General features: G+C 48.1%; 1 protein-coding gene across 1 annotated transcript in view; it reads left to right on the top strand.

Annotated features, from left to right (window-relative positions):
• Positions 1–17,522, top strand: part of LOC120838243 (RNA-binding protein 33-like) — an 83,615-nt gene that overhangs the window by 61,189 nt on the left and 4,904 nt on the right. Inside the window, exons 16-19 of the mRNA XM_040500172.1 lie at positions 3,866–4,131; positions 14,037–14,198; positions 15,539–15,676; positions 15,776–15,864. Of these exons, the coding sequence (XP_040356106.1) occupies positions 3,866–4,131; positions 14,037–14,198; positions 15,539–15,676; positions 15,776–15,864 (655 nt within the window). The remainder of the gene's footprint in view (positions 1–3,865; positions 4,132–14,036; positions 14,199–15,538; positions 15,677–15,775; positions 15,865–17,522) is intronic.

The following is a 17,522-nucleotide window of genomic DNA, read 5'->3' as shown; positions in this document are numbered from 1 at the left end:
TGAAAGCCAGAGGGGGCGCTTGCATTAGTGCACCATCTGACAGAGAACTCCCTATACCTCAATTTCTTTTCTTGAAACTCTACAATTTTTCAATTTTTATTTCTCTTTTAAATTTTTCTTTAAACTTCTTTCTTTTTCTCTAATTTTTGTTCCGAATTGTTTTTTTTCTTATCTTCTTTCTCTAGTCTCAATTTCCCAGTCCTGTTTTTCTTTATAGCTTTGCATCAAAAATAATATTTTCCTTCCTTTGGTTTCTTGGCTTTGACAGCAGCCTTGCTCTTCTTTTTCTATCACTAAAAAAATCTCCAGGTTCGTTCTCCTCTTTCACATTAAAAACGCCAGTTGATAGCAGCGCTTTGTCCTGTCCTCTTCTTCTACTTGTTTGTGTCTTTTTTGCTCGTGTCCTCTATAGTGCACACGTGGTTTTTCCGGTTTTTCCCACGGTTCTTCGCTCTTCCGGTTCTCTGTGTTTCGCACCAGTTATGCTCTGGATTGCCGTGCCTCAGTGCTCTAGTCTCCTGGCGTGGAAGCGGCTGAAGTACAGCTGCAACAAAAAAAGAGTAGCACAAGTGACCGAGGACTGGAGCGGCAAAATCGTGACACGCGGCGCTATTGTTCTCGAGCGCGCCGATGGTGAGAGTGGCAGTCATATTCCATGCCTCAATGCGGGGGTGGCCGGCAGTCACGTTGCGTTGAAACATGCAACGTGACTGGCACTCTCGCTATCAGCGCGCTCAAGAACAATAGTGTCGCTATTTTGCCGCCCCGGACGTCGGTCACTTGTGCTACTCTTTTTTCGTTGCAGCTGTATAAGGCCAAGAATTTAGTGACGAAAGTGGAAATACTGAGGGCCTTGAAGGACGGTGTCTTTCAACAACAAGTGATCGAAAGGTACAACGTCAACTTTGGCCACATACGTACAACTTTGGCCACATACGTGAAAATTGAGGCTGAGATCCTACAGGCTTTCAAGAGCGAAAAGTTCAGTAGAACCTCGTTGGGGGGAATACGTTTTGAAGAAACTGCGAGAAAAAAAAAAAAATGTGTTAGTCGAGAAAATGTACGAGCCGAACTTAAAGTCTTAAGCACACACACTCACACAAAAAAAACAAAAAAACAAGCAATAGTTTAAAAACAAGCAGTTCTGCTATGGTGTCACTTTCGGGATGCCATCGCAGAACGAACGAAGAATACATGGCACAGGAAATATAGTGAGATGGGATGGCGCAGGCTTGGGGCGCAAAGCGAAGCCAAAGCTGCCAAAGCGTTGGAGAAACTTGATGAAGTAACCAAAGCTTAGCCAATGCAAAGAAAGAAACAAAGAAATGCCGGATTTGTTCATTTACTGCAACCGCTACCACTCCCTTGTACGTCCTAGTCTAGAGTTACTCTTGCACACTCTTGCAATTGTCAACCTTCTGAACAATGCCTCCAAGTGCTTGCTGGAGTTAGTGAGAGTGAATCGTGACCAAAGAATTTTGACCTACATTCGTGATGAAACTTTGCGACCCTACCGAGGGCATGGAGCTATCGAGTTACCGAGCCGGCGTTGCTGTAGAGCTGCCCTGCTTGTTGTTTCAGAGAGATTTTGGTGCACAAAAAAAGCTGAACAGCGCGCATCCCTCGGGCGTCGGGTTTTGTGCCTGTCCGCTGCCAGCACCGCTCACGCATTCCCCTCGCTATGCAAGGGGGAAGGGGAGGGAGAGGAGCGCGATGCACCATGCACCTTGCCCCTCCCCTCTCCTCCATCCCTCTCTCTCTCTCGTGCAAATAAGCGCACATAAAAAAATCTAGGTTATTTTTTTGTTGTTGCTTGCAGCGGCTCGCGCGTTGCTCACGGCGACTTGTGGCGTTGCTCGCATCTTTGTATTTGGTGTTTCGTCACTCGCCCGTCTCCACTTCCTTTCGTTTGTTGTCATTTTGCAACGGTGTCAGTGAGGTATCGTTGCGAATTTGTGAGGATGTCTACCGAGCTGAGGAAGCTTCCAACAACGATGACATGTTCACAAGGTCTGACAAGTTTTTGGCATCACGCCGTGATTCAGCTGAGAGTGCTGTAAATAAAGGTTTGTTTGTTTCTTTTGCCCAAACATTCCTCTGTTCTTAAAAAAAAAAAGGGGGGGCGACCTATATTTCAATTATATTTTTTAATTATTGGTGGGTTCAATAAGTAGAGGTTGAGCTATTTTCGTGGTCGACTTATTTTCGGGTAGATACGGTTATCGAATAATGAGCTAAGACAGTAAAACCGTGCTGTGTGGTCTGTAATTCCAATCAAAACGCCCTGTGCACCCGGACGGCTCTCGGAAGTTGCGGAGAACAATAGACGCAGCAGCGGCGTTATCGGCGGGCGGACCGCTCCGAATGCGAGCGCTGTGTCGGTCGTATGCGCCTGAGGACAGCTGCTCGGCGCTCGTTCGTCTAGACCGGATGTTCGGAGCTCCGAATATGGCAGTGCGACGTTGATTGCCAAGAAACGTATAATCCAATCAATATTTGGCAGATAGTTGAGCGTACTGTCCGGGAAATCGTGTTATCCGGGTACGTAGGAACCGGAAAAAAAAAACAGCGCAACTCTATGGGATATTTCCCATGCCCTCATTCGTGAACGTATGAACCGGAACATCACACAAACCGGGAACGTATCAACGAGGTTCTACTGTAGAGTGCGGAAAGAAAGTGGCTGTGGAAGGTGGTGCACCCGAAACTAGGAAGAAGTCTTGCTGTGGTGGATCGTCAGCGCAAGGGATGCGCAGCTCTGACAGTGCGAGTGCGGTGGAGCACCTGACCACGCTAAGGAGGGATTTCTTCTCAAAATCAACCTATGTCGCAGGGAAACGTTTTCGCGCAGTTTTCTTCGTCCTTTCGATAATTCGACTTTCGGATAATTTGAACATTTCTGCTGGTCCCATGGGATTGGAATTAGGGAGGTTTTACTGAATATGCAGCTACATATAATAATTCTCAGTCCTCCGCTGAGGCTTGGCACATAACCTTTGTTGGTTTGGCGTGTAAAACCCCCAAATTCGTTAGTTTCCAGCCGTGACCAGCGTTGGATTGGACAGAAGCTTCTGTCAGACATGGTCAGTCGGTTATTTCTCGTTCAATCCGTAATTTGTCTTTTAAAGCAAAAGCATTAACTGTCTCATGGAGCGAGCTGACGTCATCAGTTGGAAGCGCGAAAACGGCAGATAGTTTCCGCGCGCCTTCGGTTTCATTGGCTGGCGCACGTGGACGGGGCTTTCATTGGCCGCTGTGCCATGGCCTCCGAGATCCTGAAGCGCACCCGCGCTGGTACGCAGCAGAGGACAAAAGGAGCAGACGAGCAGACGACAAAGGGAGCGGACGAGCGGCTTGCATGCTTTCACATTCGGAACTCATAAGAAATGCTTAGGTGTACCTTGAGCTTTTTTTTTATTGGTGATTGAGCCAATTGAAAAGCAATCCCAGCCGCACGTGTTCGTTCAGTGACTTGTGTTCAGTCGGTGATCAGGTTAATTAAGCGCAAGTCACTGCACTCCCGTCCAATCCGTGCCTTGTGCTTGATCGAGGTATGCATGTACTATCGGGGAAAAATGAAATGCGAACAGAGGAGTGCGTGGCTCGCAGTACAGACTGTGCCGCTTTGAAGTGAGCCTAAGGGGCAGGGTGCGTGGCCTACTCTGATGTGTATACACCCTTCCCTCGGCGCTCCCCAAGCTTCAGCATGGCACCTTATGGTGCACTGAAAGCTATCACCGCTATCGTTGCTCGCTTGACGCTAAAGCGCGTGCTCGGCCAGCGCGCAGTTTAGCTGCTACATTGATATGTGTCATGCTACATTAATATGTGTCGTGCTATATTGATATGTGTCGCAAATCCGCAGCCCCAGCACCAGCGGCGCAGGCCAGGTCTTCGCTGCTGGGGTCGCAGCCTAAGCCGGCGGCCATCACGGTGGTCCAGGCGCAGCCGGGAGGGGTAAAGCAGCGCTTGGGGCCGAGGCCGCCGCCCGCCCAGCCCGAGGTCGGCGGCGCCGAAGGCTCGGCGCTCAAGAAGGTGGTGATCGTGAGGAAGAACCCGCCGCCCCAGATCAGGCCGGGCGTGCCGCCGGGAATCCGGGGCGCCGGCAACGTGGTGCCCCTCAGGTCCCAGGTGGGTGCCCTCGCCAGCCTTGCTCTCCGAGACACCGTGCTGCAAACCCACAGATAAAATTTGGCGCGTTTGCCCCAACATTTTGGCGAGTTTTCTTTGGAATCGATAGATACCCGTCGTTTTGTGATAACCTTGTTTTGCTTGTTGGGCCAATCGCACTATGCTTTCTGCATCGGTCGGCTTTATGCGGCGTTATAAATGTAACTTATAGTTTTTGTCTCATTCTTTCTACGCTTCCAAGAAGCTTTGAGACGGTCTCGAGCAGTCTTCTGCCTAGGCGTCGTGATTTGCGGCCACACGAGTACACACCATAAAATTCCGCGCATTCGCCCATTCCCAAATTTACAAGATCTGAGAAAATATGCACAGTACATTGATATGTACAATGGATGACCGGACAAATGCCCATCCCCCATTTTTTCGCAATTACAGTGGAATTCGTCGATACAATATCCACGGGAACAGAAAAAACGTATTACCCGAAAATCGTAGTATCCAAAATAAGCTCGAAAATGTAAAACATGCATACCCGATGAGAAACTCGTTTTTTATTCCGCAGCTTTGAAATAGTTGGACACTTTGGTTTGGGTTTTATTCTTTTCAATGTCGATAAACAAGTTCCTTTGAAAGTTAACTTTACCGTCGATGTTCACACCTGCTGCTCGTACTTCTTTAAGGGCAGACACTGCTCTTATGGCTATTTTCATTAATTTTTAACTTACATAGTTGAAATTTTGTTACATAGTGCTCTTTGATAAGCTCTAAGCAAATATCCAGTCACTTCTTGTCTAACACTTATATATTTTAAGATAATGATGACATCATGTTAGGTCATTTTGCCCAGCTTTTTTATAACTTCCTCTTTAATGACTGATATAAATTTTATGTGTACATGTTCTAGAAAGACCAGAGAGTGCAACCACACCACCATTTTAATTTTAGCTTTATCAAAAAAAATATTGTGCTCTTATCTAGTAAGGCCTTGAAGAACAACAAACACATGATTAATTTAGCCGCTAATTAAAATATAATTTAACAAATAAATATTACATTCTCTTGGTATGGTTGCACCAACCAGTTCTTAAGCTTTCATATGCAACAAGAATCATGCAAATCAAACCAGTGCATCCAGAGATACCGTGGGCAACAGCCCGCATTGTGGCACGAAAAGTAGTTTTGAGAAAACAAGAAACGAAGTTTAAAACATGAAGACGCTTTATTTACACAGAGGTAGTGGGTGAATCCAGCTGGCTTCGACTCTAGAAACCACCAGGCACATAGTCCTTTTCGTTTACACTGGTCCGCTTCCTTTTCATTGCGTGCCGAAAGTTCTCAGCCTGCTTATGCTTCTTGTCAGATGCAGCGAGCCGGCGGCGATCCTTCTCGCCGCACCTTTGAAGGCTGCTGCTGCCCACGTTGATGTTCAGCTCTCTCAAAATCGCCTCTGTCGCACACTCTTTCCCTGCATTGAACCTCATCACTGCCTCAGCTACGGCAGCTTCAACAGTGTACAGGGAAGCATGCCTGCTTTTTGACACCAATGACCAAATTACAGCGTGCAGGCTCTCGTTCAAGTTCTGCGTCTTCCCTCGCTGGCAGAGTTCCAGCAGTTTCCTGTCGGAGAGACGCATGTACACTGGAAGCAAGGCTTCTGCGACATATTGTGGCAAATTGTAGCAATGCTTGGGTGCAGGCTGCTTTTTTGCCGCAGCCTTGTTCTGCTTGCACCAGGAGTATTGTCCCTTTGGGCAGAGCGAGTGGTTTGGCTGGGCGTCGGTGGATGTCACATGGTTGTAAGTAGCCAGAACAGCGTTCTGCATCCCATCGATGTCGCCCTGGTGTCCCTTCAGTGCCCAGCCGTAGTACATCGTGAGCTTCGTGATCAGCTCACCCGTTAGCTTCCCTTTGCCACCAAGGCTTGGCCTGCCCTCTCCCTTCTGTTTTTGGACGAGGTTTCGGAGAGCAGTACCCATTCGCTTGCTCACATGGTTTATGCAGTCCTCTTTTTCAATGGGCACAAAACCATACACCTTGTCCGCTTGGAGGTTGTTGAAAGCCCGGCTATCACCATCGCTCAGCATGGTGGTGTAGCGGAGTCGATGCTTGTTCCACGAACGACCGAAGAGGTCTGCGGCAGCTTCGACTTCCATCTGGCGGCAACTCATTACAAAAATATGAGCTCACTTGGCCCACCCGAAAACGCCGCTTCGCGGCGTCGGACTATTCGCTAAAGTGTCGTTCGATGAAGTGTGGGCGTTCGCTAAAACGTCATTCGATCAAGTGAGTGCCTCCCGTCCATTCCCCCTACTGAGAACAGCACGAGTCGCAAGCACGTTCACCTCGAACGGATTGCACTTTGCGTCCCCGCCTACTCTCGGCGAACTCCAAGTGCTATCCACTTCTCCGCATGCATCACAATTCAAGATCAGTTTCACGGCAATTCCATATTCTCGGCCTCCTTTCGAGATGTTTACCGAGCTGCCGCAGAGTTTGCATTTCACACGCCGAAGCAGCTCGTTCAAAGCAGAAAGGCTTAGCACGGTGAACGATGTTCCCGTTGCCGTCGTGTCAGCATCTTCTGTTTTTTCTCCCAAAAGAGACTGCTTCCGTCGAGTGGCGGACATTTGAGAAAGCTTCTGCTCTGTATCTCTCGCGCGAGACTCGATTTCTGCTTTTTGCGCGTCGGAAAGAAGCGGAGTGTCCACACGCGTCACTTTGGCCATGGGTATCACATGCGCGATCGCATCGTCCGTGGGCGCGCTCGCGTTGCTCGCCGTGTCGTTCGCCTCCGCTGCAGGTGGATCTGACAAAACCTCTCGTGGCCGAGGCCGACGTTTTTTTCTTGCCGAAGGGATGCGCACTTCGAAACTTTCAATGACCACCGGCCATCGTAGCAGCGATACGCAGCGATGCGCAAGCAGATGCGTCCAAGATGGCGGTGCATTTCGCTTTTGTCTAGCAGCCGAATTTTCGTCGCATCCAATTATAGGAGAGCATTCACCACACGTGACTCAAAAGCCCCAATGGTGTGCGAGTATTCTTATTTTTGTTTCTTTCAGATTACGACTGTTGTCGGACTGACAATATTCATTCCGCTAAAAAACGTAAAGCGCGAAAGTGCGGCTTTCAAACGAGACTAAAATGGCCGCGCTACGCAGTGTGGTTCTCTCTTGGCGTAGTGTTGAATTTGACTGTTCTTGACAACATTTTGTGAGCAAAAACGACAATGTACTTGACTTTGAAGTCTTATATCGTAATAAATACTCATCAGAACTCTTTAATATTTGGAAAGTAGCTTGTTAAGGACATCTACATCGGGGGAAAAAAAAATTACAAAATTAATGTTTTGAATTTTTTTCTTCCCCAAGACCCGTGTCTCCCCTTAAGCCAAGCCAGGAGGATATCTGTGCATGCTGCACACCTCTCGTTTGCTTGACACTCGCGCCGAACACTTGCACCTTGTTGCGGATTTCTTCCCGCTTGCCGACAATAGGGTTAAAAGTAGAAACCAGCAAGCCTACTTCGCGTGCCAGGTCTACGCGCTTCTTCGACCTTGCAGTTAATGTCCATTTCTTTTCTTTTAGAGACAGCGGCTTGCATTTTCTTGACATTGTCACGGTGGTTAATGATACCACGAGAGCCATGAATAGGGGGCACCGGAGAACAAACAGACAAAGCGAAGACAGCGCACTCGGAAAACGAAAGAAAATGCGTGGAGACGCAAAAATTGCGCAAAAGGCAGCCGTCGCCGCTAACGCCACCTATCAGGTGCAACGCACACCTAGCCACGTGAAACCAGGGTGCACTACTTTGATGGCGAGCGGCAACGCCCAACTGGGCAGCCATGTTGGAACACCCCAGTGTTAACTGTGGCTCTCCTGCTGCGGCTGCGCAGCGGGCCGTTCGTGGCTCGTTAGAATGTGATTCGAGCTTGTGATTCCAGTATTCCAGTTTTGACTGCACTCAGCCTGACTGCTCGGGTCCTTCCATTTACAATCCACTTGGCGACAACGCAGATAAGCAGCAGCACGGCACCTGCTTGTCGGGCAGTTCCCTTTTCTTCTGTGTGAGCTCCTCCGCAGCCGCCCACAATCGAAACAAGGCAAGAAGCAGAAGAACCAACACACAAACACCAGATCACTCTGGAGCAGAAACTAAACAATGCTCAGGCGGAAAAAAAACTGCTGAATCCAATACACGATCACACTTCTTGTTCTGGTCCCTCTGCATAAACAAATGCCTCGTGTTGCACGACTGCGTAAACGCGGTTCGTGGTCTTGGCTTGGCTTGTGTTGGCTTGACTTGGCCCAGCTTGGCTCGAATTGGCCAGTGCCCACATTCCCGCTTGGCGCGCGCGCACCGAGTTTCTGCTGGCGTGCCTGCGCGCGTTGTACAAACACAAAAGCGATAAAAATGCTTTTTTATGTTTTCTATTCGCCCCTTCACGTGGCCAAATAGCTAATAAATTACCTTCCGCACCCCCACTTCTTTTCACACCGGATATTTTGCATTGAGCCGGAGGGATGGCTTTCTCCTCTGGCTTTCTCCAGACTGGCGCGCCTCTAGGCTGAACTCGATTCCAAATATAACGCGAGGTGCGTTTTGGAGCACATAATTTCGAAAAAAAACTCGTGTTATATTCGTGCAAATACGGTACCTAGTGGCTAGAACAGTAATCCGTGGCAGCAGATTCTCTTGCCAGCCTTCTCTAGCTATTAAAGGGATGGTGAACCGAAACTTGGATTTCAAAAAAACAATGCTGGAGATGCAGGCGGGACGCTACGATCCCTACAACACTACTAGTGAGGCGATATCTCAAATGGACGGTTGTATTTCTGGAAAAAGAAGTCTAGATTGAACTAGGCCGACGAGGCACGTGACCGTCAAGATACCTAGTTTCCTCCTCTTTTCGCTTCGCTCCCTCAAGGCCGCGAGGCGGAGATGACACAAGGCCGTTCCCAATCCTTCTCGGAGAAACATGACGTCAACATTCCTGCCAAATGCGCCTCTTTTTTTTTTTTTAAATATGGTCATCCGTGTGAGATATCGCTGTATGAGTGATGCTTTGGTGTTTGTAGCATCCCGTTGCACGCTTTTGCTGCGTGTTTTGGGGAATCTGGCGATCTAAATAACTACGTAGCCGTAAAAGTAGGTTCGAAAACATTATGAAAATTGGCAATAGCAGCTGGATTAACTCTTCAGCCGCCCGGCTAGCACAGGGGTAGAGCATCAGACTACAGAGCGAAAATTCGTTGGTTCGGTTCTCGCCGATGCACAAACTGGTTGTTTGGAAAGACAGCTGACCGTGTTATGGTTTTGTTACGACCTTTTGTGGGGTCCTAGACTTAAAAGGCAGCCCTAAAACGCATTCTGCATTAAAATGACGGTAACACCACAGCAGCCACACCACAGCAGCCGTGCCCAAACACAGGGTGCATTGTCATTCTCTGGCGTAACAGAAAGTGGCCAGATGACATTTAATAGATGCACGCTTCATTTATTTTCATTATCTATATATTAGGCTCGCAAGGGGGACTAGACAAAAACCGATATGCCGTCCCGGGACGGCATCGATTTCAACATACACAATCTCACTGCGAGCTCAAATCTCACCAGATCCTTTTGCTACAGTGATAAAAGCGGATGTCATTCTGACCGAGAAACAGCGACAAATATATTCAATTTTGAGTTTGCATACACCGAGCAAACATTCAGAAATACTCAACTGGGAAAATTTTAATTTTTCTGACATTGCTTACAAACTAGTACAGTCGAACCCGGATATATCGAATTCAAAGGGGATCGTAAAGTATTTTGATATATCTATAATTTGATATACAAATACATGTTAACTTGAGCTCCAGTTAAAATTTCCGCGCTTCTCTGCTTATACCGAAGGCCGCGACATACAGGACCTTACCAGATAGAGCATCTAAGAGCCGCTAAATACTGTAGAGCATAGTTGGCGAAGATCGCAAACACCACCGCGTTTACGCGCGCGCTTAGCCACGACCTTCACACAGCACCTGCGACAAAACACAAAGATAATTTAAAAAAAATAAAAGAACGGGAAAAGCGAGCCACCTAAAAAAACTCTCGATCTATAGACTAAAGTTAAGCAAGCAACAAAAAAGAAAGCTCACTAAATTCAGGCAACAAAAAAAGGCAAAAAGAAGAAAAAAAGCGGGCAAAGCAATAACGGCGATAGAAAAGGTAAACAAAGTAAGGTGTCCAAAGTGCGATTGCTCAACCGCAACACACCTCAACTTGAGGAATATTTTTTTTGTTTTTTGGTTTTTACTTATCTCATTTTGGGGCCAAGGAGTTGCACAGCGTTGCCCTTTTTTTTATTTTTTTGCTGCATATCCCCCCACGTATGGTGGCTTGGCGGTCTTCCAGCTCCGCAACGCGAACCCTGGGCTCGCGGCGGCGGTTGGCGCAATCCGACCCCAACGGGTGGCAGGGGGGGTGGGGGGCAGCGGTGGGTGCTGGGTGCAGTGCTTCCTTTGCTATTCACCTTTTCCACAATTGCGCAGCCATCTTGAATTTCGTCACTTCTGGTATGCAGTAAAACATCATTTTGATTGCTCCACACCGCTGGAAGGTGTTTACAAAAAATATGCAATTGGTCACACATTCTCATTTTGACTCGCCTATATTTTCTAATAATGTTTTTTATTATTAATAAATGTTTTTTTATTTTTTTTGTCCCACATACCAGATACGGAATCCATGTGACTGAGAACGACAGGAAACAGGAAACGTCTATTCAGACAAACCCACTTATAACTAGGGTGTGTACTTTCCGGTGTTTATTTGTGAGAAAAATCGGCGGATGTTTTTCGGTGTTTATTTATTTTCAAAACACCGGTGTATTTCGGTGAAACGCCTCACGACGAGGCTAAAATCGGTGAATATCGGTGAAAAAAAGCGATTGATCACAGACAGAGTTCCAATTTTATTCACATAGTTCATACACTTATTCTCCAGGAAGCAACTATTTCTAACACTTGGTTATTATAGTAGATGCCAAGCATACTTTCATGGTTGCATCTACACGCAAGGAACGTGCTGCCATAAGGGCAGCACGTTCCTTGCGGTTCGCAAACCGCAATTATGAAAACGCACGCTCCTGTACGACACGGACGCTGACAGTGTCTTCCAAGAACCACAGCAACCTCTGAATACATGGCTTGCACCGACATCACTTGGCCAGACTCAATGAGGAAAAGGCACGTGAGAGCCTACCCTCCAGCTCCTGTACGACACGGACGCTGACAGTGTCTTCCAAGAACCACAGCAACCTCTGAATACATGGCTTGCACCGACATCACTTGGCCAGACTCAATGAGGAAAAGGCACGTGAGAGCCTACCCTCCACTGTGTTACTTTTTCCACAAAAGGGGGCCATGGGAGACACAATAGGGGAAAGGCGTATGAGAGCTTAGCTTCCACTGCGTTCACTAGACGCTTTTGACCCCCAGAAAGGAGGGCGGACTGACGCCACCTGCAAGCCATGTATAAATACTGGAAGAATGCAGGATCCACGAGATAACACGTTTGGCGAACCTCTACGGGGGAAAGGGTTTCGCTAGGTCGGAAACTAGCAACGACCGGTGTTTTTCAGTTTTAACCAGGGCGAAAATATCCAACCACCGGTGTTTTTCGGTTTTAACCGATTTTATATTTTCGTCGCCGACGGATGTTTATCGGTGTTTTTCGGTTAAAACCGGAAAATGCACACCCTACTTATAACGAACACAATAGTTCCGCGAAAAGTAGTCGTTTTATCAGTAGTTCGTTATATCTGGACTTACCTTTAAAACATGTTATAAATAAGGAGAATAAAGCTGATAGTGGTAGTTTTACTCTGCCAGTTCTTTATTTAGAGAAACTGCACGATTCTATTGCGCCCCAAATTCTAACGCGCAGTAAGATTTTGCTTTCAGATAATGAAAAAGTAAATTGCTGCCGATTCTACCGTGCAGGTAAGATAATGAAGATTGACCACGTACCTCATAGAACACATTTTATGAAATGCACGCCAACACAAATGAATGCCGTGCACTAGTCCGCAAAGGTAATCAATACTTCCTTAAGTCTCAAGCATTTTAAGTACCGTGCTTCCTGCACATGTACGAGTGCGTGGCCGTCGCCTCTGGCAGGGTTGTCTTTCAAACAACACTTTGCGAGTTTGTCGGGTGGCTGGGATTGCTGGGTCACGCAGTGCTGCGCCATTGTTATCTTGTTCCACCATGTGATGCCCTTTCGTTCAAATAAAGCTCCTAGTGGATTTTTTTTTCTATTTTAAAACGACAGACACGAGTCCGTAGACGCGAGAGAATGTGCATGATAGAATACCAAAATGGTGAACGTAAACAGTCACAATGGCAATGGGGCTAGCCACCTTATACTGAGCATTGAGCATTGCAAACATAGAACAAACGAACGTAGCATAGCGAGAGTTGACTTCCCTCTTCTCCTTTCTTCACAATCGGCAGACTACGCGACCCCGGGGCGTTTTTGCTTTTGTAGTTTTCTTTCCTCCTCTTGGGGAACTACGCCGCGGGGCCGTAAAAATGACCTTGACCGTCTCCCGGAGCGCCGCCCCCGGTATCTAGCTCATTTTTTTTCTTTATTCTCTTTTTTTGCATGTGGGAGTTTTTTTTGTTTTTTTTTTTCCTTTTTTTGAAAGCGGATTTTTAGTGTTTTTTGTATCAGTATGATGCTTTGAAAAACGGTTGTTTTATCTTGATCAATTTTAATGGGTAGGGCCTTGAATTCATATATTTCCTGAAAGCTGGCCGTCATAACCGAGAGGTCATTATACGTGGGTTCGTTATAAGTGGGTTTGTCTGTATCGAGTGTCCCCCATCATGGGAGTTGGACACAGAAAAGCAACGCTCCTATACTATTACATGAGTCTTTTCAAGGTGGTGTTTGGACTGTTTGATATAAACAATAATTCGAAATACCCGGTTGTGATATAACCGGGCTCGACTGTACAGACCATCGATAACCTTAACTTGTATGCACATATATGTTGTACGCTATCAACAAATTTGCGAGTTTGAGGTCCCAAGCGCCCATAGAGCACCAGCTTATGAGGTAAACAAACAAAGCAGAAACGTTTCTGCCGCCCTGAAGCTGCGCTATGACATTGCTGCATGGGTAGATGGAGTCTTTTCTTGGGTGTGTACCGGTTTATCGTTGTAACTGACATGCAACTATACGCAAGTGGCATCTTATTAACCATGTCGGCTCGTAGCGTTTTCTGTGGGTCGTCGCAAGGTGAAACGGAGTGTGGAGTGCTACAATCAAGGGTAGCACTTCGCAGCTAAAATAAACCCGCAGCGTCAACGATAAAATCCATGCTGACTCTGATCTCCAGCGCAAGATTTTTGGAAGACTGCACAATTGCGCATAATCACATAATCTTGTAGGAGTGCGTTGCGCACCGACAAGAAGCAGACGACGTCTTAGTCGGAGAGTGGAAGCACCTCATTCCTGACATGCAGCGCGGTCCGAGGCTAGGCTGGGACTACCCTCGCAAACATCTATACGGACGAGCTGGATAGAAAACTACAATGAGTCTGCTCGTCATTATTATCATCGTTACATATTTAAAAAAAAAATAGCCCCCACGACACGAATACAATAGGAAATACACCATAATCCATTTTGGGGGCTAGAAAGGAAGGGGGTGCAAATTTATTACCATCATTTATGGAAATATTGTATCCAGGTAGTGCATCGAAGTCCCTCGGTTATGCGGACATTTGATAAGAGATGGGGGATGACGAAATTTCACGCAACATACGAGAATGGTCGAAGCAAGGGCATTCGAATTCTCGGTGTTGGAACGTGGGTGCCTCATTCGTTCCTTCTGTATGGTGTTCCAGCAGCCGGGAGCGCAGCGGGGCAACGTGCCTTCGCCCAGGTTTCCCCAGGAGCCTGGGGGTGCTTCGTTCCCACGCAAGATGATCCGCATCGTGTCCCACAACGGCCGCCTCCAGATGCCGGGAGGCGGGCACCTGCGCATGATGGCACCCCTCCTTGGGACTCAGGTGGGGAGGCCGAAGGAGCAGATTAGATGGTCGGTCTGAGTTATGGCAGCACTGATTCGCAGTATACCGTATTTACTCGCATAATGAACGCACCGTGCCCCCACGAAAGGCATAATTATTTTAATTTTCTTTTTTTTTTTTTTGCGTAATGGACCCATTTCTAATTTTCGGCTCCACGAGTCTTGAACTGTGTCCAACTTAGCTAGCCAGCTAGCCAGCAAGCACACCAATTTTCTTTTGCCGCCAAGCGGCCAGGCCAAGCCAAGCCGCTCTCGTAATGGCTGTAATTGCGTGGTTGCGGAAGCAATCAACCGCGAAATGGAGCGGCGTGCACGCCTAGCAAAGCTGAGGTCGAGGAATTGCCCAGCCCCAGACGTGCTTCGTCCATCGGATGCATTGATGTTAACAAACACGCCGTCGTCTGTGATCCGCTTGTGGACATTGATATTGTGAAAGTGGTTAGGCCTAAGAACGGTCGCGTCGCTCTCCTTGCCGAGTGAGCTCCGTAGCGTGCTTTTCCTTCGGTAAAAGGCATGCTGAAAGCGCCCTAAAGAAGGTTCGCAATTTATAGAGCATGGTCACAGTGGCGCACCCACGACCAGCCTTGGGTGCGCCTCTGTCAGTGGAGACGTGCCATGGTACCCTACCATGTCATTGGCACCTAAAATGACATTCGTGCAAAGTGTGTAAATGCAAAAATTTTACCTCGCGTAATGAGCACCCCCCAAAAATGCATCGATTTTCCGGGAAAAAATGTGCATTCATTATGCGAGTAAATACAGTAGACGAGAAATCTAGCCAATACGTTACAACTGCCGTAGCCACGGGGCATCTCTTTCAAATGCCTCTAGCATGCGCTCATGGCCTTCCACCATTCTTTTGCCGCTCGTGAATGCTCGAAGCTTGCGAGTCAGCGAAGCATCATTGAAAGCAGGAAGCCGGACAACGGAAGAACCTCTTTGCCGTTCTCATATTGTCAGGGGCCATAGCCAGTGCAGTAAGACTGCTGTAGCGTGTTGCATGTGGGTCAAGACCAGCTCCTCCCGTAAAGCTCTCCACCCTTCCCGCTTTAGGGAATGCTTAAGAGGAGGAGTCCATCCATCGTGTGAGCAGAAAGCATTTCGTGAGGGGCCCTCCCTGCCCCAACAACACACTATGGCTAGCACAGGTGACGCAGCATTTGTGGGCTGTGTTACTGGTTAGGAGCAAGCCACATAACAGATCCTGCTTTAGAAATATTGTTTGAGGACTGCCGAGCTGTTGGGAGCGTCCCCCTCGAATTGCTTTCTTCTCGATCCCCGCCGTCCCTACACCGAAGGCTCGTGTCCTCGCGCGTGCAGGCGCCTGGAGGCTACGTGGTGCTGTCCCCGAGCGGGGGCCTGGGTCCCAGCGCGGGCCGTGTCCTGGTCTCCAACCTGTCTGTGTCCACCACGGAGAATGGACTGCGCCAGCTGGGACGGACGTGCGGGGTCATCAGCGTGAGTCCCTCCTCTCCCCGTGGCGTGCTTGGATCGACGTTGTGGGTCGGCTCGCGACGGGCGAGTTGATTCCTCGGTTTCTTTTTTCGACGGGTGCAGGAGATCATCCTGGACCGCACGGAGCGGCAGGCGGTGCTCAAGTTCAAGGAGCACCAGCAGGCCGTGCAATTCCAGAAGAAGTATCAGAGGTGAGCGCCCGGGCTTTTACACCCCACTCATGGGGCCAGCGTCCTTTGGGAACCTCGCGCGACGGCCCGAGAAAATAATACACCGTATGCAACCGAGGAAATGAAATTCGGCTTTTCGGCACGCGACATTACCCAAATCGAAAGTTCGGCAAGAAAAACAAAGTTCCTCTATGAGCCAACGTCTATATAAGCCTAATATTCGTCGAACCAAAATATGACATTGTGTTTCTCTGTAGCGTTTATTTCGGGGAAAAAAGCTCGCGGGAAAGAAAGGCAGTATTGTTTTCTTGCCTGCCGACAGGTTTTTCGGCATGTGTCGCACTGACATGTGGTGCGTGTTGGGCAACGTCGGGTATATATGTGACGTGACATTAAGTCGTGGTGCCTGCGATGTCACATTAGGTCTCTTAACTCGCGGTGTGACATGATGTCATGCCGTAACGCTGCCCAGAGTCGCGTATATTGTAAAAGGATAGCGTAAAACTGAAAATAAATATTTAATTGGCGAACTGGCCTTATTACTACAGCCAGTATGTCGAACGTTCAGCCTAGAATGTGTGAGCGTTGAACACTAGGGAGGACTGACTCGGCAACACCATGTTGGCCTCCTTATCTATTACGCCTGGCATCTCGAACATTCGTCCTAGAATGTTGGAGTGTCGCACAGTGGGGGTAAGAGTAAACGCAAATCTTCCAGAAGTATGGAGTGGCGTTCCTTCTCAGCCATGCACGCGGCGATATCTCACCTATACATTCCACATATGGGACGTCTCTGAAGAGATCAAAGGAGATCTTTAACTTTTAACGTGGGGTTTGCCAAGGGGCTGGGCAGTATCGCAATGCAGTATTTTAGAGATACAGTGGAACCTTGTTGATATGTTCTCGGTTAATACGAGTTAATTCGTTTTCCCGGCTGTTACGTTCAAAACAGCCGGTCCTGTTTTATCCATAGAGATACATGTATTTGCTTTTGCCTGTTATGTTTGCTTTCCCGGTTGTTACGTCCAAAAGTCTCGGCACGCCGGGCACCAGGCTGCCACGCTGGCTCGGAAGCAAAGCTAGCGGAGCAAAGCCGAACCATGCAATCCGGGTCGCACAGCATGCGTGGGCATGCAGACGCCCGTCCTCCCTTTACTCCTTTCCGTCTCTCCTCGCTGGGCTTTGCTGAGCCACAGCTTCCCATCTTGCCCGGGTGTGATCGTGGAGCGCAGCTTGAACGGGGAGGAAGGCTGGCGACTCTTGCTCTCTCTTTCATCTACCCTTCTCTTTCTCTGGCTTGAGGTGCACCTGCATGCACACTGCACTTCTAGTTTCTGTTCCACTCAATTATGTGAACCGTGGTGTCTCTGGGTATGTGCGCTTTGCGCCCATTGACGACGGTCATGGCATCACGAAACAGGAAGGCACTTCCTTTTAAAGAGAAGTTAAAAGTTTTAAAGAGAAGAAAGTGATGAAGATGTCGAGCAAGAAACAAACGATTACACTGTGCCCACGTTTGCGGATGCAATCATTGCGTTGGACACCTTACGCGGCTTCGTAAATTTTCACAACTGCATGGAGAGTAAGAGAGGACTGCGGCTCCTGGAGAATTGGCTTTTAGTGCTTAACATTAATTCGAAGCAGCAGGCAGACATTACACACTTTTTTGAACAGGTCCG

The sequence above is a fragment of the Ixodes scapularis genome, unplaced genomic scaffold (genome assembly GCF_016920785.2).
Source record: "Ixodes scapularis isolate PalLabHiFi unplaced genomic scaffold, ASM1692078v2 PGA_scaffold43__4_contigs__length_2004386, whole genome shotgun sequence".
In the NCBI taxonomy this organism is placed as follows: Eukaryota; Metazoa; Arthropoda; class Arachnida; order Ixodida; family Ixodidae; genus Ixodes; species Ixodes scapularis.
Note: the sequence above shows the minus strand (reverse complement) of the source record. Positions and strands in the feature narration are given on the sequence as shown.